The sequence below is a fragment of the Epinephelus lanceolatus genome, chromosome 14, assembly GCF_041903045.1.
Source record: "Epinephelus lanceolatus isolate andai-2023 chromosome 14, ASM4190304v1, whole genome shotgun sequence".
Classification (NCBI taxonomy): domain Eukaryota; kingdom Metazoa; phylum Chordata; class Actinopteri; order Perciformes; family Serranidae; genus Epinephelus; species Epinephelus lanceolatus.
The window spans coordinates 8,672,218-8,695,566 of NC_135747.1; the positions used below are offsets into that span (position 1 = coordinate 8,672,218).

Sequence of the window (23,349 nt, forward strand, 5' to 3'; positions counted from 1 at the left end):
TGTCAGATGTATGTAATTCTTAATTCAACTTTTAATGGAAATATTTCCTGCAAGCTTTTTAATTTCCATTGTCTTTGAATGAAGGGTCATGAAGGATTGCTGCATGTCTAGAATGTCTTAACATACCTATATGCCTTAAAACGTAGTATATATGCAGAAGTGACAGTACCTGAAATAGAGTAATAATAGAATGTAAAAAAAACCCTGCCAAATATCAGTATCATAAACCTATCAGTATAAAGTAATCAAAACTTTGAATCATGTTTGTTACTGCCTGCTTATTTCTACTTACTAATGTACAAATTCTACACAGTTTTGTTGTGTATAATGTAAATGTATGTATATATAGGCCTGTGAATACATGCAATAAATTTACTGAATGGTGCAACATTCAGTCATTCACAAACATTTTTGACTCATTCATTGTGCAAGTTCTTTTATTCATTTTATATACTATACATATACTATAGTATATATATAAATATATACTCTTCATCACAAGCAAATATCAAAGGACTTGAACTAAAAGAAAACATGGTTTATTTCTTTCACAGAGCACACCTTCCTTTCAGTCCACATTCTCTCATTCAACTATGTGTACTGATGTGTTCCACTAGCATTTTACAGTACATTAAAATCCAGTGTTGGAAGAAGTATTCAGATCAGTGTGCGAATACCACTGTGAAAATACTCCACTTCAAGTTAAAGTCATGGATTCAAAACCATACTTAAGTATGTACAGGTGTGTAAGTATTATCAGCACTAAGTATCACAATCAAAAGTTATACATTTTGATTGTGCAGTAAAATGTTCCTGTTTATTATATCTGATGCTTTTGATGCTGCTTTAATATATACAGTATGTTGCATTTTACTGCTGTAGATGTTTGAGGTTGTGCTCATTTTAACTCCTTTATATTCAGTGTGGTAGCTTAATCTACAGCAAGGCATCACATTCTATAAGACTGTCATATGTTTGTAGTGTGGCTGTCCTGTGAGAACTACAGATCTCTAAATGTCAACTAGTTTTCAGCTTTGTGACGATGCATTTTCCAGCTGATCCAAGAGGGTTTTATATGCTTTATTCAGCATAAGAAGTGGGAGAATTTTCTCAGCTCATAAAAGAATACTTCATCGTTCAGTTATCACAAACATTCAAAATCAATCTGAAGATACGTGGTTTTCATTGGGAAAGAATGGTATGAAAAACTGTAATCTGAAAAGTGACTCAAGACAAGTGCAGTAGAGTAAAAAGTACAGTGAATAACATGTTTAGTGAAGTATGAGTATATAGTTGAACAAAATGGAAATTCTTAAGTTAAGTACATGTAACTTGAATTTATACTTTAAGAGAAACGTAACTATTTTTCAACATGGACTACATTTTCCCATGTTTTTGTGTCTCAGTGAAAATGGCAACAACATTTTTTAAAAATTGGCGCAGTACTGGTGCCATGTTACCACTGTCAATATACATCTTCTAAAATTGCTTGTTTTTGCCACTGACAGGCTCCGATTTTTATTCCAAGTACTTACAACATTATGGAAAGGACCCTTCTATGATAGACCTTTTTGTTAAAGAGTCAGATCCTGCTTTTTAACCATGAACAGCCCCAAAGTCACTATCACCAATCCCACCAGACTCCATTTAAATATGCAGTAATTTTAGTGTGTTTAGAGCCAGCTTATTGTCACATCACACAACTGGGCAAATTAAGGATTTATTTGAATCAAACCATAGTTGGTGACTGTTGGAACAATGCAGTGAAGACAAGCCAAGACGGCTCATTTTGATTGTATGCGTTTTATGATGAAAAAATGACAATAGAGATTTCGGGGCTGTTCTTGGTTAAACAACAATGATCTTACTTTTTCATGAAAAGCTCAACCTCTGTAGGAATGTTGTCAGACACTTACTATAAGAATCTGAGCCTGTCAGTGGCAAAAACGTAAATTGAGGGTGGTTTTGTCCCGAGAGGTTGCATTACAGTCCATTACACGCCTGCTGTCTGCAGTGCTCTCACTCAATACAGGACCAATTTGTTGTTTCCATTAGTCACTTACACACAAAAACATGGTAAAATAGGATCCAGGTTGAAAAATTGTTTTCTTTACAGTGCAAAACTCGGACACCACATTCCACCAATGCTAATATCAGGTGGTCAATTATGATGACATCTACAACACACCACTGCATCTATTGTGCCCTCTCTTCAACTTTTTGTCTCACAGTCTTCCTCTCTTTGCATAACCTCCTCAACCTGTACCTCATCGCCCGCCCCTCCCTCTTTGTCCATTTCTGCTGCTCTCTCATCCAGTGTCCCCTGCAAGGCCTCCTTCAGGGTCAGGCTTACCGCTTCAGAGTCCCTCACCACCCCCTGCTCCACAGACATCTCTGGATGGTGCCTCTGCAAGTGCTTGACCACCTGGAACTTCTGTTTGGCTCTGTAGGAGCAGTGGCGACAGCAGAAAGGCTGCTGCTTGGTGTGTGAGAGGTAGTGATGTCTGAGACCCGCCGGCCACCGGAAAGCCTTGTGGCACAAGCCGCACGTGTATGGCCGATCGTCACTGTGTTGGCGCTGGTGAGTCTTCAGTATAAAACTAGTCTTGAAGGCTTTGCCGCATTTCTCACAGACGTAAGGGCGCAGGTCACAGTGCTGCGTGTCCCGGTGGGCACGGAGAGCATCTGCTCTGTTAGTGCGGTAGTCACACTCATCACAGGCATGTGGCTTGTCCCCTGCAGAGGACAAATAAATGTTTTTTTTCCTGGCAGTATAAAATTCTCAACATTAAATCTGTAAACTACATTTACAAATGCAAATTCAGTTGAGTGCCTGAAAAAAAAGTTTTGCTGAGCTTTAACAGTGATTTACAGAAATAACCTGCCACACATTTCTAAAAAACAGAGAGACACCACTGACAATAAACATGACTGAGTTCACAGTGAGGCAAAACTCATTGTTCCCTTTATTTATTATTTATTATATTAAAAAGGGAGTAGTATCATTATCATCATGCTTAATGTCTTTCCAATACCTGTGTGCTTGGTCATGTGATACTTCAGCTGAGTCGCCCACTTGCATTTGTAGCCGCACTCTGGACAAAGATACTTCTTCTCTGCTTGGTGAACCCTCATGTGAAGCTATAGTAGAAAAACAAGAGAACACGTAGCATTTTCATTGTGCTTTATCTTTTGGAAACACATTCAATACCATATTACAGTATAGGGATTACACACAGTATATTACCTATACATTTTATTATGAAACACTAAACTAAGGCTCAATCCCATTCCTTTTGTTTTTTTTTTACTCCTACCCCTTGTTTTCGAGTACCCCTTTGCTTCTCACAACAGATTTACGAGGAGTAGTGGTTGAAATCTTTCCCTATGAAATGGGACAAACCTTCAAGAGCTTCATGACCAACATGTCATCAGCATCATCATCGTAATTAAGACACAGCATGCAGCAGCAATCATGGTATTACCACAACATTTGCCATTTATCTGATGGAGTTCGCGATTTGTTCGCAGCATAGGTTACATGCTATCGATTACTTAGATAAGTCATCAAATAAGAGAGAAAACACCTTCGTTAGCAGGCCAGTAGTGGTGCTCTGTAGGCTGTTAGCAACCTGTGCTCCTAACCTGCCAGTCTGTATCAATGGATGGGCCTGCATTTGTATAGTGCCTTTCTAGTCATTAGACCACTCAAAGTGCTTTTTATACTACGAGTCACATTCACCCATTCACACACACATTCATACACTGGTGGCCGAGGCTACCATACAAGGTGCCACCTGCTAAGTTATTGATGGAAGCATCATCGGGAGCAATTTGGGGTTCAGTATCTTGTTCAAGGATACTTCGACATGCAGACTCGAACCGCTGATCTTCCAATGGGTAGACGACCCGCTCCACCTCTGAGCCACAGCCGCCCAACATATCCAACATTAGAGGAGCAGTAACAAGTGCAGTAACTTAGCTGTTGGACTTCAGTTAAATTCTGGTGGTCATTTGCAGTGGTATAATATAACAAAGTGATAATACTTTGCCATAATACTTAAGTGTTTTTTGGGAGTATCTTAACTTTACTTGAGTTTTTATATTTCTGTCAACATTCATTTTTACTCCACTACATTTCCTAAACAAAACGTATACTTTTACTTCAATACATTTCTATGCATTGGAAGAAATGTGTTCTACTCCAGTATTACTCCAGTATCTACGTATGTCTTCGTCCTAAGCATTTCTGTTACTTTCTTACTACAAAATTAAATCAGAAGGTTTGGCGAATCAGTGGTCTTAGCTGGCAAGTTTGATCATAAGTTAATCACATATGGGCCAGTGCAAACAAGTGCTCAAAAAGCTATGGTCAAGTTTTGACTTCTAATCGAGCCCAGGCTGCATGTCAAATTAGATGCAATATGCTCTTTACTACATTCCACTCGACAATGAGACCTACTTCATGATGGAAGCAGAAAATGGCATCCCACAGCAGAGAGGGCAAGTAATGATTCAAGGAGATAAAGATTTGTGACAGGTAACAGTGAGCACACCTTTGAGTGTAATGTACTTTCCATTTTTAAGATGGTGTATATGTTAAATTGAAATAAATTTTATAATCTGACCGATAGCTTTTTTATTAATAGCGTTTACTTGTTCTTTTACTTTCAATACTTAATAACATTCAATATAATAAAAATTACTTTTAATACTTATGTGCAGTTCATAGCAGATACTTTAGACTTTTACTCGAGTAATATTCTAACAGGTGACTTTAACCTCTATTAAAGTCATTTTCCGGTAAGATAGTTGTACTTATACTCAAGTATGGCTTTCAGGTACTTCATCCACCACTGATCATATGCCATCAAAGGGGGGACAAGTAAAATGGAAATATGTCAAAAATGTGGGATTGTTGTGCTGTAACGTTAGCTAGCAAGCTAGTTTGTACCAACACCACCCTAATGCCTGTCCAATACGGCATGTGGCTTGTTAATTTAGTTTAGCGTAAAGGCTGGAAACAGCTAGCCTGGTTCTGTCCGCATTTAAAAACAATACTTAGTGTAAAAACCTCATATTGTGGTTTTAACAAAGGTAACATACCAGACTATTTCTTGACTGGGTGCAGTGACTTTGAGTCCCTGGGCCATAGCTCCACATGATCTGCAAATTGCTGTTTTCACACTTCAGTTTGATTAAATGTTTTGGTTTGGCTAAACTAACAAGACTTAACCTGTTAATTAGTGAGCTTTAGAGGTGCTGGCACATGAACATTTTTACTGCTGGACAGAGCCAGGTGAGCTATTTCGTCATTTCATGTATTTATGCTAAGCTAAGCCAACCATCTCCTGGTTGTGGCTCCATATTTCTTAACACAAGCATAAAAATAAAACCATTTCTGTTAAGTATCCGTTGTAAAGAAATCAAAGACTAAATTATATCTTACAAATAATTAACTCATGCTGTAAACTTGGAACTTACCTTCAACCTAGATGGATCAGTGCAGGTGTAACTGCACTGCTCACAGCTGTAAGGCTTCTCTCCAGTGTGTATACGAATGTGCCACGTGATTTTCTGCTTATTCCCGGTTGAATACTCGCAGTCTGTGCATTTGTAAAGTCGCTTGCCTCCATGTGAACGAAGGTGTTGCTCTAACACCAACTGATGCCGACAAGCAAACTGACAAGAGCTGCACTTGAGAGGCTTTTCCTCCTGAGATTCCTCCTCATGTTCATTCAGAAGGTGCTGAGCTAACAGCTGCCTTGTTTTGGTAGCAAAGGGGCACAGCTGACAGTGATGTGCCAGGTGGGTTCTCTGATGAATCTCAAGGCTCTCCTTCGTCTTAAAAGACTCCTGGCAGGTGTTGCACTTTACCTGAGGGTGCTTGTTCTCTTGGTGGCTCTTCAGAGTGGCCTCGCTGCCACATGTGTAGTCACACTGCTTACATGAGAAACAGACCTGGAGCTGGTGCACACGTTTACAGTGGTTTCTCAGTGCAACCTCTGAACTAAACTGAGCATCACAATGCGTGCAAGCATGGTGTAATTCCCCCATGTGGCATCTGAGATTATGGCGTCTCACATCGTCAAGCGTGTAGCCACTGAAGTCACAGAGTGAGCAGAAGTGCGTGGGCTGTTTGTCGTGGATGCGCATCTTGTGCTGACGCAATTTTGTCACAGCCCCAAAAGTCTTGTCACACATGTCGCAGCTGTGACGACCGATTCCTGTGTGAAGAGACTCATGCTCTTCCAGGCGATAACGTCTTGTAGTGCTAAAAGGACAATATTGACATTGGTGAGGTCGTGCACCTTTGTGTTTGAGTGCAATATGTTGAGCCATGCATCGTTGTTGTTTGCAGGTGAAACTACAGTGCTGGCAATGCAAACGTTTGGCAACACCAACCTTTTTGTTATGGGCACACAGGATGTGACGGGTCAAAGTAGTCTTTGATTTAGTTACATATGAACACATGGTGCATTGGACTTCATCTGGCTTCAAGCAGCCTCTCTTTTCATGACTGTCTAATGCTCTTTTCTGATTGCACTTAAATGCACAGCTTGGACAAGAAAAGATTTGATGTTTCTCAGAAACATTCCCAGTTCTTTCTTTGGACTCTTCCACCAAGTCCTCTTTTTCTTTGATCGACTCATTGCCACACTTGTTCCCCTCTTCTGAAATGATCTGAGTCTCTCTTTTCCTTAAGATTTTTCTGCAGGTTGAGAGGTGCCGTTCAACTGTTGCAAGCCTGACTGATGAAAAACTGCACAGCTTGCATTTGAATTTCCCATCTTTATTGGCGTAAAGGGACTTCTGCAGAGGAACATTTCTTTGTTTGTTACTAGAAAGTAATTGCTTTTTTGCAAGTTGAACTTTCAAAAGTTTTTTTGCTTGAATTTTGCTTTGCTTCTGTCCTGAGTTACTGGATGTAAAAGCATTATCAACAATACCTTTACAGATTTTTAAATGAGATGTACATACTCCCTCTTCTTGCTGAAGTCCCTTATCTGTGGAAATCTTATTTTGGGAAGATAGAAGCTCTGTCTGACTGGAATTTGTTTCGTCGTCCTGATCCAAAGCAGAATTGTCCTCTGCTGTCAAACACGTATTGGCAGTGCCTACAAATGTCCTTGTTTTTCGTGGAAGTGCTGGGCACTTTTTTGACAGGTGGCTATCAAGGCCCCGCTGCTGTTTGAACTGTGCACCACAGGCTTGGCACTGGTGTCCCTTTATCCTTCCACTGCACAAAGCCTGGCAGTGGTACTTCAAAGCAGTCTCCTTACTAGATACATAAGAGCACTTATCGCAGCGATAAACCTCTTTAGCTGGCACCACAAGCATCTGCACCCGTCCCTCCAAAACCATGGCTTCTGCTTGGTCTTTGTCGTGCTTTTTCATAGCTTTAAGACGGATCTCAGATTCAAATGGCTGATTGTGCTCAGATGGAAAAGTGGAACAGATTTTTCCACCACCACTCTCCACCTCAGGTGTTTGACACTCCCCTGGTATGATTGGTTGACTTGTATTATTTAGGGACTCATAGTTGTCATCTATGTCACTTTGTTCACATTCTGCATCTGCCATAGCTACATCATCTTCCTCCAGTGAAGATGTAGAGAAGTCTGCCTTTTCTGGTGATATGTTAGCGCCATTGCAATTAAATTTTGATGAGCTTGGAGTCTGATTTGCACAACTTTCTTCCTGATTTTGCAAAGAGGACGTCTGATAGTCAGTGGTTGATAGTGTCGTTAAAACAAGAGTACAGTACTCCTCAGGACTGTTCACAGATTGAGGACTATCTGAAATACCTTGATTAACAACCTCTTGCGAAACAACGTCAAAAACATCCACAGACTCCACAGTTTGTGAACCAGCTACAGGCCCTTTGCTGGCACTGTGATCTGCTGAGCCAGGAAGATCAGAAAGTTCTCTTTCAGACAGTGGAGGTCCTTCAGAGATGGATTTTTCAGACTGCTTGTGAGCTGCTAAGGGCTTATTGTAAAAATCCTGCAAGAACTCTGTTGAGTTCCTCTCCTTCTCCTTTGCAGCGTAGTTTTCAAGCCATGCTTTGTCCCCAGGTACATAGCCATGAGTTTTCCTCTTGTGCAGGAAGAGGCTGATGCTACTGAAAGAGGAATAAAAGCAGAGGGCACACCGGAACTCTTTCAGCTTGGTATGTTTACAGTTCTCATGGTTTTGAAGGGCTTGTCTGTAGCAGGTAGTGTATGTACAGTATTTGCACTTAAATATGGATGGCTGTTTCTCCTCTCCGGAGTGTTTGGCCAACATGTGATTGCGAAGCTCATATTTGCGCTTGCAGGCATAAGCACAGATCTCACACATAAGTGATTTGGCCTGATGTCGTAATTTGTGGCTATTGAGCTGGTCCATTCGGTGACAGCGGTAGGGGCATTGGTCACACTGATACCTATGACAGAAAACAAGAAATTAAGTCCTAACCACAATAGTGTATGAGGAATACAAAGCAAAGTGACTTTTTCACACTTTCAGGGTCTCCCACACATTCATTTATTAGTGGCAGCCTGCCATGATTAAAACATCTTCCACCACTTTTTGATGTTTTATTTTTATATAACTCACTTGTTCATATTCTATCAAGGCTTAAAATTACACATAATTAAGGGCAGGCCGATTTGAGTGACAGGCTGTCTGCCGACAGTGTCTCAGTCAGATCCACCCCTCGCTCCTCCTCAGCACCAGTATCTCACTCAAATATGGTCACTTCTGGTTCCAAAAAACCAAGATAGCAATGGCCAGCAATGGGAGTCCACAAACCTATAGGTGAGGTCACAGTAGCTACGTTTATTATTTTTACAGTCTATGGCTGTGACGCTGCTCCTGCTACTGTACAGACACTTTCAGTTTCAAATTCTAGTATCAGTTGTCTGACGAAGTATTGATTTGGAAATTCTAGTTTTTTCATTTGCAAATATGGACTATATTGGCTGGCTGAGTGTACCCAGCAGTGCAATAACAATACCAAGATAAAAACATAACCAACGGTTGTATGACAAACTTCTGAAGTATCTACCTGAGGTCTCCAGCATGTTTCCTCATATGGACATTCAGGTAGTGTTTCCATTTAGTGACGTATCCACATTCAGCACACATAAAGTTCTTGTTGTCCGAGTGTGTGAGCATATGTTTAGAGAGGTAGGACTCGTCTCGGCACCTGAAGTCACACAGGCTGCACTTGTGGGGCTTCTCATCTATTATAGAAAAAAGGAATACATCAAGAGATATCTTGCCAAAAGCTGTAGCTCCTTACAAGAGCTATCAAAACAACAAACTGCAGACACTGTAAAGTGAGAATCAGGTGAGAAAACCATGAGAATATTAAAAATCTATTCCCTCCTTACCACTGTGCATCAGCATGTGTCTCTTCAAGCCCCGTTGATGCGAGGTCACGTAGGTGCACTGAGAGCAGCGATGGATCTTCTCGTTGGCGTGCAAATGTCCGATGTGCTGCTGGAACTCCACAGGGTTAAATGTGACAAAGCAGCAGAAGTCGCAGCAAAGCTTTTCATTTCCTGGGTGACCGTGCCGCTGGTGCTGGAGGAAGACAGTCTTATTGGAACATGAGAAATCACACTGTGAGCAGTGGTAAGCGAGGTGTGTCCGATAATGAGCCTCCATGTCTGTCTCACTTTTGAAAACAGCACCACAGGCGTGATGACGACACTCTACAGCCTTGAACCCATGCACCTCGGCAGTGTGTCTGACAAGTTCTTTACGCAAAGAACTCTGGAAAGAACAACCCTCTTGGAAGCAGGCCACTGGCCTGCTGTGTGACAGAATATTGTGCGTCTTCATGTGGGCCTTAAGCAACTTGCTCTGGTGAAAGCTTTGACCACAGGTGGGGCAGGGATAGCTGTGACCCTTTACACCATCCTCTGCCTCACCAGCATGCACGCTGGTAAGGTGGCGACGAATTGCGTTCCGCTCCACGGCAGAATATTCACACAAGTGGCAATGGTGAACCTTTTCACCCGCCTCACGAAGTCTGTGTATGCGTAGCTTGCTCTTGCTGGTGAAGTAACGCTTGCAGGTGGGACACTGGAGGCTGGGGTCAGGAAAATGTAAATGGAGGTGCTCCTGCAGGTGGGAGCGCATCTTGAAGCAGCGGCGACACTTGGGGCACGTGTGGGTGCGATAAGTGTGCTCTGATCCCTCTGCAAGGTACTCTGGTGGACAAGAACAGAAATTAATTTTGAACAAAGTGACAAAGTTTGTGATGAAAGTAAGTTTAATGTCTCAATCTTTCTTGGTACTATCAAACACTGACTACATTTAAACGCACCATAATATTCCACAATTTTTCCCGATATTACAATATTCCAAATTTGATATGGGTCATGTAAATAGCATATTATGTTTGGGTATTCCGAATGAGGCCTTTTTCCAAATACAGCATTTTGTCATTCAGACATGTGGGATATGCCAGTAGTATTTGGGTTTTAGGAGCATTCTTTGAATGTGTATAACAGGCATTCAGAATATGCATCTCAACTGGGTTCTTTACTGCAGTTTGTGACACACGGCCTCATGCCTGTTTTCAGTTAGATCTGTATGTTGTCATGGATACATTGTACACAAATCAACTCACCAACAGTTCGTAACTAAGGCTGGTGTAGTGATACATGCCCAAAAGAAAAGCCCACATTTATGGTTGGAAGAAGAAGCACACCTACTTTTAAACATTATGAAAGGCTTGAATATCAACACGTTTTTGGATACATGCAAATATCACTAACCTCTTCAAAGTGGGTAATGTAATGAAAGAGGGTGGCTGTGTTTACATGGTTGAACAATTCCGCCATGAGTCATTACCTTTGAAAAAATATATATTTTTTGACATTTAGAGGCCAAATGGCCCAAATGGTTCAAATTATTCCACTTTTCCATATTTTGCCGTGATAACAAAATTTTATCCAAGTATGCACGGCTGCATCTTAACAGGGATATCAGTGGGATACTCATTTTCATTAGCCATGTGAACAGTTTAATATGAATATTGGGCCTCATTCACAAACAGTGCATATGCACAAATATGTGCTTCAACTGTGCGTATAAACATTTTAGTAGAAATTCAGGTGTCATCAATATTTTCTTACCTAATTTTTTTGTACTGTGAAAAAATTTAGAGCTGCCTTAGACCATGCATACACACAAATGGCGATGGCTCGGCTGTTATATTAAAACTACCTTCATTCCTTTCAATTTCCCTGCAAAAGATCAATTAAGTTTATCTTATTTCACTTAAACCTGCAATAACTGGTGTCAGTGGAAACAAGTTATGAACACAAAATTGACACATTATGACCCTCTTACAGCCGGGGTCCACCGGGCACGTCAGCGGCGCGACACGTCTGCAGCGCGAGTCCCGTAGCAGCTCGCCCTCCTATTAATCAATTACAGTGGCTCCACCGGCAACGGGAGCGGCGCGACAACCCCCGTCTGCCGCGCGACAACTCTCTATTTTAGGTGGCTCTTCTGTTTTTGTAGCGCTACGCTCCCCTACGTGACCCTCCAGCAAATAAAAACTACATGAAATAGTGTGCTAAACGAGCACAATGTGTTTTAAAATGAATAAATAAACCATTATCAGAGGTGATATGTGATGATTTTTTTTCATGCATTTACCCATGTTTATCCGTGACATTGTGTAAATGTCCATGGCGGACATTTGAAAGCGCGTAGATGACAAACAGTACAGTAAACTTGTAGATAACTCAAATATATGTAATAACTTAGGTGGAAAATGCGTTAACATTTCATGCAGCCTACATGCAGCCTCTCGGCTCGGCAAACGGTAAACAACCCCGCTGGCTTCTCTACGTGTCACTTCCGTATGCAGTCAGTGGAGCCCAAATGAATACGCTGCGACGCTACGCTGACATGACGCTTACGTTTGCAGCCGGTGGAGCCCGGCCGTTAAATTGGTACAGGAAACTTGTTTGAAAACTGCTGCTTGTTTACACATCCAGCAGTTGTGGAACAACATTAGCATTCATCTGATGTTAAATTTGTGTCTGCCACCAGTCATTCTCTTTTAGCTACATTTTTGGTCTCCACCAACTCCTGGTGAAAAATTCTGCCTCTTAAGCTACTAAATGCTACACTATGTTCACCAGCTAGTCACTAACTGTGTCTGTCTGCTGTTAAGTGCTGTACAGGTAGTGTGCAGTGGGTCTTTAGTAGTCTGGGGCCGTTAGTGGCCGTTTTGGTAAGGAACCGGAACCAGGGTGAGTGAGACAGGATCTGGAATTCGATGGATGCGCCTTTCCGTCAAAATAAAAGCACCAAGCTAATAAAAATGCGGTGAAACTTTAATTTATAGAATATAATTTACAAGAAAAGCCCCAAGCCATTAAGTTAATCGATTTTCTTACACCCCTTATCACCCCAAATCGATAGTGCACCAGAATTTAAAGTTTTACTTTGGTGAACACTTTTACTTTGGTGAATTTGGTGAATTCCGCATCCGCTCCCTAGACCGGAATCTGAATCCAGACAAAAGAGTGAATAGAAACCAGGCTCTTCACTTTATGTGAAGAGCCTGGTGATGCGAGGCTAGGTCTTTAGAACTTTATTGCTGAAACAGCCACCCACCTGCTGTTGCTGCTGCTGCAAAAAAGTAGCTAACTGCTGTACGTACCTTTGGATGGAGGCAGTACAGCATCCACTGCTGAGGGTTTGTCTCTTTCCACTGCCTTTCTCATCCTTTTAATACTGTGCCTTGGCCTCTCAGGCTGTTCCTCACTCCTGTCTCCAGGTAATGGTAATGCATAAGCTGGGCTGGTATTCAGTTTTCTTTTTGGCCTGTTGGACACCTGAGGTTGGTGCCTTCCATTAGTGCATACAGTTGTGGCTGCAGCCCTCTGCCCTTCAAACAGACATGCCAAAATGTTAATGTAAAATCTACTTAGTGCCGGAGCAGTACATCTACGACCCAACAAAATCATACCTGTACTCTTTTTGAAAACTAAGTACAGTTTTAAATGGAAAGACAGACAAGATTTCTGCATGTGTGTAACGTAGCACTGACTCATTCGAGTGTCTGTTTACCTTGAGCACGAGGTGGCAGATGGTTGTGCTCCGAGAGGTGATCATTCAGATCTTTTTCATTCTGAGTGACAAACTGACACTGAAAGCAGCCGAAGGGCATGTGGGCCCGCAAGTGTCTCTCCATCTCACCCTGTGTGAGGAATGACATTTTACAGGACTGCTGGGTGCAAGGGATAAGAGTGAGACCATGTGAGGACATCAAGTGAGCTTGATATTCCTGATGGTCTGTGCTGCTGAATTGGCAGCCTTGCTCAGTGCAGGGGAATGGGCCTTCAGGGTCATGTCCACCGTGGATGATTTTAAAGTGGCGTTTCAGGATACCTGGCTTGGAAAAAACCTCACTGCATTGAGAACACTTGTAGTTCTCTAGCTGTTTTTTACTGGATGGAGTTGTCAGCCTTTCTGAACAGGGGTGTGAGGTAAAAAAGCCACTGTCTGAGAAACTCTCTCCACATTTCTCACACTGATGAGCTTCCACAGTCTCCATTGTTTCTGAAAGAACAGCACAGCATTCAGTTACAATTTGACAGATTTAAAAACAGCATGACAAACATTTGTAACTCATGTTTTGCATCAATTTAGTATCACTGGGGTGCAAAAAGGCCAGAGCTGCCTGTATTTTCTCAGGAGACTCAGATCTTTAAACGTCTGCAGAACCATGTTGCAGCGTCTTCTATGCTGTAGTGTGCTGGGGCAGCAGGGTGAAAGCAGCTGATGCTAACAGACTCAATAAGCTCATCAGGAAAGCTGGGAGCTGGGGAAATCTGTTCTGGGAGTGGAACTGGAGTCTTTAGTGGAGGTGTCAGAGAGGAAGATGCCGAGATAACTACTCTGTATTCTGGACAATGCCTCTCACCCCCTGCATGCATCTGTGAGTAGATTTGTACATAAAAACCCTGGGTAGTAAAAACATAGACCAGATCCATGAACCCTGGAGGAAACTCGGATTTGATTGTAGACACATGTGTATGTTCATGAATGCCAATCAATCGTAAACTGAATTGACAGCCGGTCCCACTTCAGCAATTAGCATGAATAGCTAGTGAACAGCACATAAGGAGATGATGTGGTGTGGCAGGGACAGGTAAATCAAAGGCCTGGAAGGAGGTAACAGGTGCCGTTAACTCTGTTCTCTGTTGTAAGAGCACAAGTACACATACACACACACACACACAAAAAAAAACAACCCACAACAGCTACAGGAGGCTCCTCCCAGCTTGCATCATCAGAGAGATCTCTCTGTCAGGGAAGACAGCGACATGCCTCCACTGGAGCAGTCAACATGTACGTGTTACATTAAGTGTTAAATTGCTATACATTGTGACAGCCATCACTGATAGTGGTTGGTCAGTAATGTGACTCTTACAGTCTCGCCACTCAAAAAGAAGATACATTTGTGGAGTTCTCTCTCCTGATTGAATTAAGTGGGAACAGGATGCCAGAAATTTGAGTCAATTTGAATGACTCATTCACATTTTTAAGAAACCTAATCTGAAGCTTAACTCTGCTAATTGCCAACTAAATCTGCCTATTGTGAACATAACAGAGCACAATACGAGTTCAAATTGCAATTTCTTATTATGACAACCCCTATTTATTTTTTTATTTTATTTTATTTTATATACTTTATTAATTCCCCTGAGGGGAAATTCAATTTTTTTCACTCTTTTGTCATTAAAGGCTCTCTAAGTCTTCCTAAGCTTGAAAAGTTTTTGTCACATACAGCAAACATCTCCTCACGATCCGCTAGCTACATGTCCTCTGAATATGCTGTGAAAAAGTCCTGTCTCTGTAGGCACCCCAGGCTCCTCAAATGGCAACAAAAACACTTCACTTCTGTTTATGTTCAACAATGTTATTGAACACAACAGAGCTAGCTCGCCTTTAAGCCTCATTGTAGCCTGTAGCTCTAACTGCCTCTCTGGGCACCGTGTTCACGTGTGCGTGTTTGCGCGAGACCGTGAGACATGGGCACCGCGTTCATGTGTGTGTGCTTGCTTTCACTGGTCTTGCGCTGGCTGGTTGGTACAGCCTGAACCACAATGTTTTTGTTGCCATTTGCGCTCCGCAAATGGGCTGCCTACAGAGACCAGACTTTTTCACAGCATATTCAGAGGACATGTAGCTAGCGGATCATGTGGAGATGTTTGTTGTATGTGACAAAAACTTTTCAATCTTAGGAAGACTTAGAGAGCCTTTAACACACAGGTCCGAAAGACACACAAACAGGACCTATACATGCACAAAGTGGAGAGATGTCAGAGTGAGGGGGCTGCCTTGGTCAGGCGCCCCGAGCAGTTGGGGGGTTCGGTGCCTTGCCCATGGACACCTCAGCAGTGCCCAGGAGGTGAACTGGCACCTCTCCAGCCACCAGTCCACGCTCCATATTTGGTCCAGACTTGAACAGGCAACCCTCCAGTTCCTAACCCAAGTCCCTATGGACTGAGCTACTGCCGTACACATGCCGTATGTACAGTACATTCCTTATCTACGAGCAGTCAGAAGCAGGTGTAGATTTTGTTAGTACCTACAGTACCATGATCTAAATTCCATTTGCCTTCATTGTACTGGTGAAATTGAAAGACATATCTCAAATATCTCAGATTGAATCTAACTGGCAAGATACTATTGAGTAGAAGTAAGAACATTTTCATTTTCATTTCACTTATTTATTGATTATTTGTGTGACGTGAGCCTTTAAAAGGGAACAGCACCTATATTAGGAATTTTAATGTTTTTTTTCATGGCCTAGAAAAGTGAAGTCACTATTTAAGAAAACATGAACTACTCTCTCTCAAAAGCGAGAAACCAGAGAAGTAAGTCTAAAACTTGTGATGTCATTGAGTATGACATGCACGTCCAAAGTCCAGTCCCAGGGCCAGTTGTGGCCCGCGGACCGATTTTAAACAGGCCTCAGCTTGTCTATATAACATATGTGGCCTGCATCACATTTTTGGTTACACAGGCAAGTTCATTTTGCATTTTTTTTCCATTCACGTCATGATGCAGGACTATCATACAGTTTGTTGACATGAACCAAGCTGGCAGAACTAATGTGTTTTCATAAGGCTATGGTTAATAAGCTAACAAATAGTTACCTAGCAGCAGACATTTCCCGCTGGGTAGCAGACATGGCCATAACGAAAAAAGCATGAAGTTGACAGTGTGGGCTGCAGCTTTCATGAGCAGTGGAAGGTTGACTATTTTTTTCAGTGAAACATGAAACAGTTATTTTTTGCTAAACCATATTATGTGAGAAGCAGCTGCCCCCCAGGTGTTTTCACATGATCTAATTTGACTCTGATTCAGCACCCCTGAGGTATAAGTCTGGAGCTCCTCCACAGAAAATGACTGGGAGATTGATTTTGTGAACCAAAAACGTATACTCAGAACATCCCCCTGGTTGCTATCAGTGTCATCTAGAACCTAGTTTCACCATTCACTGTCTATGGAGCAGCTCTAGACTTTGTACCCTATAACATAACAAATTTGAGTTTTAGCACTGCAGTTTTTGAGTTTGGGAGAGTTGTTAATTTTTACCAAGATTTTTTTTAACTGTTTTTGACTACGGAAATAACGTTGAATTGTGAAATTGGGCGTAGTTCCCCTTTCAAATTAATTTGTGGGGGAAAAATTCACATCCCTGACACCCTGTGAAGTCTCGAGATAATAAAAGAACATCCAAATACACTGACAGTGCATTGAATTTATGGTTCATAAAACAATGAAATTCCTATTCATGTTTAAAAATAGACAAATATTTGCAGTAAGGCAACTACACTGTCTACAGTAACTTATAGGATTAGATCAATAAATTAATTACTAGGCCTACTACCTGCTTCCTTATTTCTTATTAACTAGGCGATGCAGTACAAACGGAATTTTAACCTACCGCCTGGGTTTCCGCGGTCCATTCTATCTGAAAAACGAAACATCAACCATTATAAGTTAAACAGCATCCAGAGAATAAATTCATCTCTGCTGCGTGTCAGTCAGAAGGATGTCCTCATTAATACTAAGAGATAGCAGCCAAAGTTTCACTTACTTTTTAAGTCGATATAAACTTGTACCAACACACTAACGACGTCGCTGGTAACGCTAGCTGAGCTAACGTTAGCTTCTTGTGATTTTGGTCGTTAACTGTTCAAGTCGCAGTTCCTGCTCGCAATCAATTTCGCCGTTGCAGTCCACACAGGCTACAGAAGAATGCACGAATTATGTTATCCACCAACATATTTATCTAAGGTACACGTCATTATAGTCCCCGAGCAAAATAGTGTTAAGATAACGCAAACGGGACGGGGGAACGAATGTTTGAGGGCTGGCGAACAGTCGGAACTATATTTGCCAAACACAGGAAGTGTAGTAGAGGTCGCTAACATATTAATACAATGCAGCATGAGGATTTTAGCTGAACATGAACACGGTGTGCACTGGAAATGATAGCCACCAAGATAGCGGTATGAGACGGAGACAAAGAAGGCAAGTCAGCGGAATTATTTAACATGACAAGATGTATCATTAGAAACTAGCTCCAACTGTTAGAGATTTCAAGCAGCTTGGCAGCAGGTCCTCCAGCTACTGATAGATATACTCAACACAGTCTGGACTGTCACACAGATCAGATGAGTTTCTACTTTGTCTGTAGGTCTGTGCTCCTGCAAAGTGTAATTACAAATATATAGTCTGATTCCACTGGGTTTGTGCAGAATCAGATAGCAGCAACATGCCCCTGTCAGACTTTCTGGATGGCCTGAAGGACAACCCATACTTTGGGGCTGGGTTTGGACTGGTTGGGGTTGGGACAGCGTTGGCGGTGGCCAGGAAAGGTGCCCAGGTGGGAATGGTCTTCTTCCGCAGGCACTACATGATCACTCTAGAGGTCCCCAGCAGGGATAAGAGCTACCACTGGCTGCTGAGCTGGATTACCAAGCATGCCAGGCACACTCAGCACCTGAGCGTGGAGACCTCCTACCTTGCACATGAGAGTGGGCGGGTTCACACGCAGTTTGACTTCCACCCAAGTCCTGGGAACCACATCATCTGGTCAGAAGAGTTCTCTAAATATACTTGCATGGTACCAATATAATGACACTGACAACCCATTTTTCAAAAGCTGCACACCAGTTTGTATGGCATAAAAACACAGAGATAATACATACATTTATTAATCTGACAAATACCATTCTCTGTCAACAGTACATCCTCTGACACTGTTATCTATTGTGGTTTGCAGGTATGGGAGAAAGTGGATCAGGGTGGAGAGGACCAGAGAGAAGCAGATGGTGGATCTGCACACTGGAACCCCCTGGGAGTCTGTTACCTTCACTGCTTTAGGCAGAGACAGACAAATTTTCTTTAATATCTTACAAGAAGGTAAAGGTTTACGCAGGTCTTTAGTATATACCATATGAGAACTGCAATACACTTGACTTGTGTTGTCTATCTTTACCTTTATCGTTAGAGGTATTTTAGTGCAGTTGTCAATCATGTTTTGCAGCAAGAGAACTGGCCCTGAAGCAGGAAGAGGGACGAACAGTAATGTACACAGCCATGGGTGCTGAGTGGAGGCCCTTTGGATTTCCCAGGCGACGCAGACCCCTCAGCTCGGTGGTCCTGGATGTGGGTGTGACTGAAAGGATCGTCGATGATGTGAAGGAGTTCATCGGAAATCCCAAGTGGTACACAGACAGAGGTAGAACGCCCAGGTGTTAGCCAAGGGCTCAAACTTATTCATTCACTCATGCATATGGAAAACATGTTTTATTACTTGGTTATATAATTAATGTTTTTGTATCATGACAGTCATTGTCGTGACAAGTTATGCCTGCCAGCAGTGTCCATTAAGTCTTTCTTGTTGGCGCATTCCCTGACAGTTTGGCAGTGAATGTGCCAACATGGCATCAGCTCAGCAGAATTTTCAAAACAGTTCCTGCTTTCAATCAAGGAAACTATAAAGAATTTTTTAGATTGTAAATATTTTTTATTTTATTGTTTCCTTGCTTATATGCAGTTATCATACTTAAAAATAAAATAAACAAAAGCATGAATATTTAACACAGAAAATAAAAATCTTAAATCAGATTTTTATGAATGGTATGGTAGTATGCTTGGAAAATGGCAATTATGTAACATGTATGATTTGTAGTTAAAATTTCAAAAGTGTAAAACAATGGGAATGTTCCTAATAGCATTTTTTACTGTGTTAGAATGTACAGTTATTCTGTATGATGATACTTTTTTTTCTACCCAGGCATCCCCTACAGACGAGGATATCTGCTGTATGGCCCCCCGGGGTGTGGGAAAAGCAGCTTTATGTGAGTGTGCTTTGGAATTCTTACCCTTCCTGTTTTTAGAGTCAGTGTGATTGAAAGAAAGGGTGGGTGTCCAGTACTTGGGTGATATTTCACCAACATCTTTGTGCCTCATTATACTCCAGCATGGCACTGGCAGGCGAGCTGGGCTACAGCATCTGTCTGATGAGTCTGAGTGACAGAAGTCTTTCAGATGACCGTCTGAACCACCTCCTGAGTGTAGCACCACAGCAAAGCATCATACTGCTGGAAGATGTAGATGCAGCCTTTGTCAGCCGCGAGCTGCTCCCCACAGAGAGTAAGTAGCAGGGAAGGACCAGGGGTTTTGGATTTTGTTGTCGGAAACATGAAGAAGAAGCTGTCTTTTAAAATTGGGCTGTTACCTAGAAGTGACTACTGTGAGTGCTCAGACACTCTGTCTTTGTGTTTCATTGACTTTTGAATGCCTTTTGTCTTTGCCTCTCAGACCCTCTGGCCTACCAGGGAATGGGAAGACTGACCTTTAGTGGCCTGCTTAATTCTCTGGATGGAGTGGCTTCATCTGAGGCCAGAATAGTTTTCATGACCACCAACTTCATTGACAGGTACTGTTGGAAGAGAATTTGTAAACACAGTACTTATGACATTTATTGTTGTCCAAGCCAAAAAAAAAAAAAAAACCTTAAACATAGAAAACACCTTAAACTTAAATAAAAACTGTAGCAAAAAATAAAATCATATACCAGAGAATTATCAGTCTCTCCCGATTTGGATGCCTTCAGTTTTCATCATTCAGGAGTTTTTTTTTCTATTCTCTGCACCTCCTCTCCAAAACAGATGGACCATGTGATTAAAGCCGGTAAAACACTAAATAAAGCAGTTCCTCGTGCTGTGTTTCCCAAAGCTGTTTGGCTCATTGTGGAGGGGCTGCCAGCCCAGCTCCTGCTAATGTGTGCTCACATTTTTTTTCTCTGATAGCCTACGATCCAGATGTTTGGAGGGTTTTTCCAGAGAACCAAATTATGTATAAAGGTCTCCTCTTCTCCTAAACAAACAGATCTGATGATTTAAACCAGTATAAAACACTGAATAAAGCAGTCTCATGTTAAAAATGGGTGTTTCTCCAACACTATTCTGCACAACAGGGGCTGGAGCCCAGATGCCGCCAATGTTTGCTCAGCTTGTTTCTCTGATAACTTCAGAGCCAGACTTCTGATGACTAAATCCCTCATCCAGTTAAATCATATAGTTGAAAACGGCCAAGATCTAAAAAGTGAATCATAAAAACGTGGCTTAAAACTTGTTCATGACAGCTTCTGGCAGACAACCACCGTTCTTTATCTGTAATCCATTCATTTTCATTCATCTGAAACTTTCTCTCGTGTGCCAAGTGTGTTGGAGAACTACGGTGGCTGGTGCGAAAACATGAAAATGTTAATGGTCCCATCCAGAGTCAGTGTTTGATTTGTCCGTTCTGGGCTACTGTAAAAACAACATGGTGGACTCGATGGTAGAGGACCTGCTCCTTATGTAGATGTAAAGGGCTCATTTAAAGGTATCAAAAACACAATGATTCTTAGTTTTAAGTGATTATAAACTAATTAAAATATGTTCATAAATATTGTATTCCATTTCTGCCAATATATCCCCCTAAATCCTACACACCGGACCTTTAATTAAATAATTTTGTGTAATGTGAAAGATACCTCTGAACCTGTAGAAAGCTATCAACAGACTCTACAGTTCCCCTCAGCTCTACAGAGTGTTTTGGTCTATTTTTGGACCTTGTTTTATTTGTTTGTTTTAGCCCACAGACACTGCTCTGACTGGAGACAGAGACAGATAAAGTTAGTGACCAGCTGGAGAACACAGTGGCGCATTTAGCAGTTAAAGACAGATATTTTTTTTTCAGGAACTGATCGAGGCTATAATAGAACCAAAATAGAAACTAAATATTGGACTTATGTGAAGGCTAATGTTGCTATGTGCCTGTTTATTGTACAAACAAGCAACAGTAAGCTAACACATTTGTCATAACCGCTTTATAAGGTGATAATATGTCAGTGTTGTGTATTGAGCTTGCCATGCTGCCTAGTAGTGGCTGAAATATCAGGTAATGCAGCTTTCAGATATTAAAACTAATATTGTATGTATTAACTAATTAAAACTATAACAATTACACAGTTACATTAATACCTTTTAAAATGGACATTACAACCTATATCATGGCGACCTAAAAGTGTTGTTTCACATTTCACTGGTGAGTTTTACATACTTGTAGGAGTATTTTCAGTGACATTAATTTTCAGTTTTGCTTGTGATCTCTACACACAGGTTAGATGCAGCACTGATCCGACCTGGCCGTGTTGATCTGAAGCAGTACATTGGGCATTGCACACACCAACAGCTTACGCAGATGTTCCGGCGGTTCTACCCAGACGAGCCTCCCCCTGAAGGAGAGCGGTTTGCAGAGCAAGCGTTGGCCGTCCACTCTGAGATCAGTGCTGCCCAGGTGCAAGGACACTTCCTGCTGCACAAAAACGACCCTGCAGGATCTATAGACAATGTTGCCCAAATGAAATAATGCCAGGACTGCAGGGTTACTAGAGACTCATTACTGAATAAAGAGAAACATGAGAAACATTGTTTTTACATTTCCAGTTGAAGTTATGGTATTAATAAGACAGATGTGCATTGATGTCATAGACTGTATGTGCAGTATATGATTGATACCAAATAAACACATTTCTGTTAATTGCATTACTTCATGTAAATCACACATACTCTCCATCTTGGACTATCATGCAGTGGCATGGAACAAGAGACTGAAGCCCAAGCTGTTTGAATGGAGCTGCTCAATGGGCAGCATGAAAGTTTGTTTAGAGAACTTCATTGATCCTGAAAAAAAACAAACAGATTTTGATGTAAATCTCATCTGCAATCACCAGACCATGGCTATTGTCCACATGCCAGGTTTAAAGGGACAGTATGTAATCCACATGTCAACAAACAGCATCACCCAACACAGGACAAAGTCCTGCTACAAGACCTAAATTTATTGGTAGGCCTTGGATGTGCAGGCTGATGTGTGACAACAACTAAATGAGAGTGTTAATGTTTTCTGATGCTGTGAATGGTTGGTGTGAACACAAAACAACAGCTTATTTTTCATTACTTTAATTATATAGTCAAATACAACTGCAACATACTGTGTATCGTCAAAACTGTTTTTTTAAATTGTTCAACTGCTTGCAGGGCTTTTAAAACAAATAGCATTTCAACTGTGTTCACCTTATTCTTTGTAAGACATTTCAACTGCTCTCATCTTTATTACATGAACTGCCAGTTCAACTGCTTTAGAAAAGCAAGACATGTAGCGTTCTCTAGCAGAACAGGCCAAAGGTCAACAATCTTCCCTCACCCAAAACCCCAAAGTGGTAACTTACGAGATCCATGGACAGGAGAGACAGACTTAAAAGTCCCCCAACACGGAGGCCAACCTACGGGGGTTCCAATCGTGGGTCATGAGAACCAATAACACATCCACATCCAATCTGACTAATCTGACTACTGACGATACAATCAAGTTCCAGGAGGCTCAGTAAGTGAACTTCTTAATTTCTCAGTATGGCAGAAATAAGGACCCAGCCAGCGTTGACTGGAGGGGGCAAAAGGACATTCCAGAGCCAAGGATCACAGGTGAGGTGATGGACTGGGTAAAAGATCCAAGCCACCATGTGGTGCGCCAGTAACTTGCATAGGTGGAACAGGGTAGGAAGATAGCATGGTTCTCCACTGTGTGCAGAGTACATAGGCCGAGGAGAAACCGGGAAGGAGATACCATCAAACAAAAGACACGCTCATTGACTTATGAGAACTCTATACAATCAACAATGTGTGTCTGAAAATTGCTGTAACCACATTGCAAGGCAAGTTCATTTGTTTAAATGTCCTTAAAGTCAAGAGT

General features: G+C 41.7%; 2 protein-coding genes across 4 annotated transcripts; one reads left to right on the plus strand and one right to left on the minus strand.

The window, feature by feature from the left end:
• Nucleotides 1-419: 419 nt before the first annotated feature.
• On the minus strand, nucleotides 420-17,386 carry znf142 (zinc finger protein 142). Of its 3 annotated transcripts, XM_033617729.2 has the most exons (9): nucleotides 17,135-17,386; nucleotides 16,982-17,008; nucleotides 13,090-13,581; nucleotides 12,680-12,907; nucleotides 9,381-10,205; nucleotides 9,053-9,230; nucleotides 5,485-8,428; nucleotides 3,036-3,141; nucleotides 420-2,736 (listed from the first exon to the last, which is right to left on the minus strand). In XM_033617729.2, the coding sequence occupies exons 2-9, from the start codon at nucleotides 17,001-17,003 to the stop codon at nucleotides 2,213-2,215; spliced, it is 5,319 nt and encodes a 1,772-aa protein (XP_033473620.2). In that variant the 5' UTR covers nucleotides 17,004-17,008; nucleotides 17,135-17,386; the 3' UTR covers nucleotides 420-2,212. The 3 variants fall into 3 exon arrangements, with proteins under 3 accessions (XP_033473620.2, XP_033473621.2, XP_078030439.1); XM_033617730.2 differs by lacking the exon at nucleotides 16,982-17,008; XM_078174313.1 differs by lacking the exons at nucleotides 16,982-17,008; nucleotides 17,135-17,386 and having other exon boundaries at nucleotides 12,680-12,902; nucleotides 13,090-13,275.
• Nucleotides 17,387-17,418: 32 nt separating this feature from the next.
• bcs1l (BCS1 ubiquinol-cytochrome c reductase complex chaperone) lies at nucleotides 17,419-22,134 on the plus strand. Its single transcript, XM_033617731.2, has 7 exons — nucleotides 17,419-18,135; nucleotides 18,326-18,465; nucleotides 18,590-18,784; nucleotides 19,343-19,406; nucleotides 19,529-19,701; nucleotides 19,870-19,987; nucleotides 21,717-22,134. The coding sequence occupies exons 1-7, from the start codon at nucleotides 17,816-17,818 to the stop codon at nucleotides 21,964-21,966; spliced, it is 1,260 nt and encodes a 419-aa protein (XP_033473622.2). The 5' UTR covers nucleotides 17,419-17,815; the 3' UTR covers nucleotides 21,967-22,134.
• Nucleotides 22,135-23,349: the final 1,215 nt, after the last annotated feature.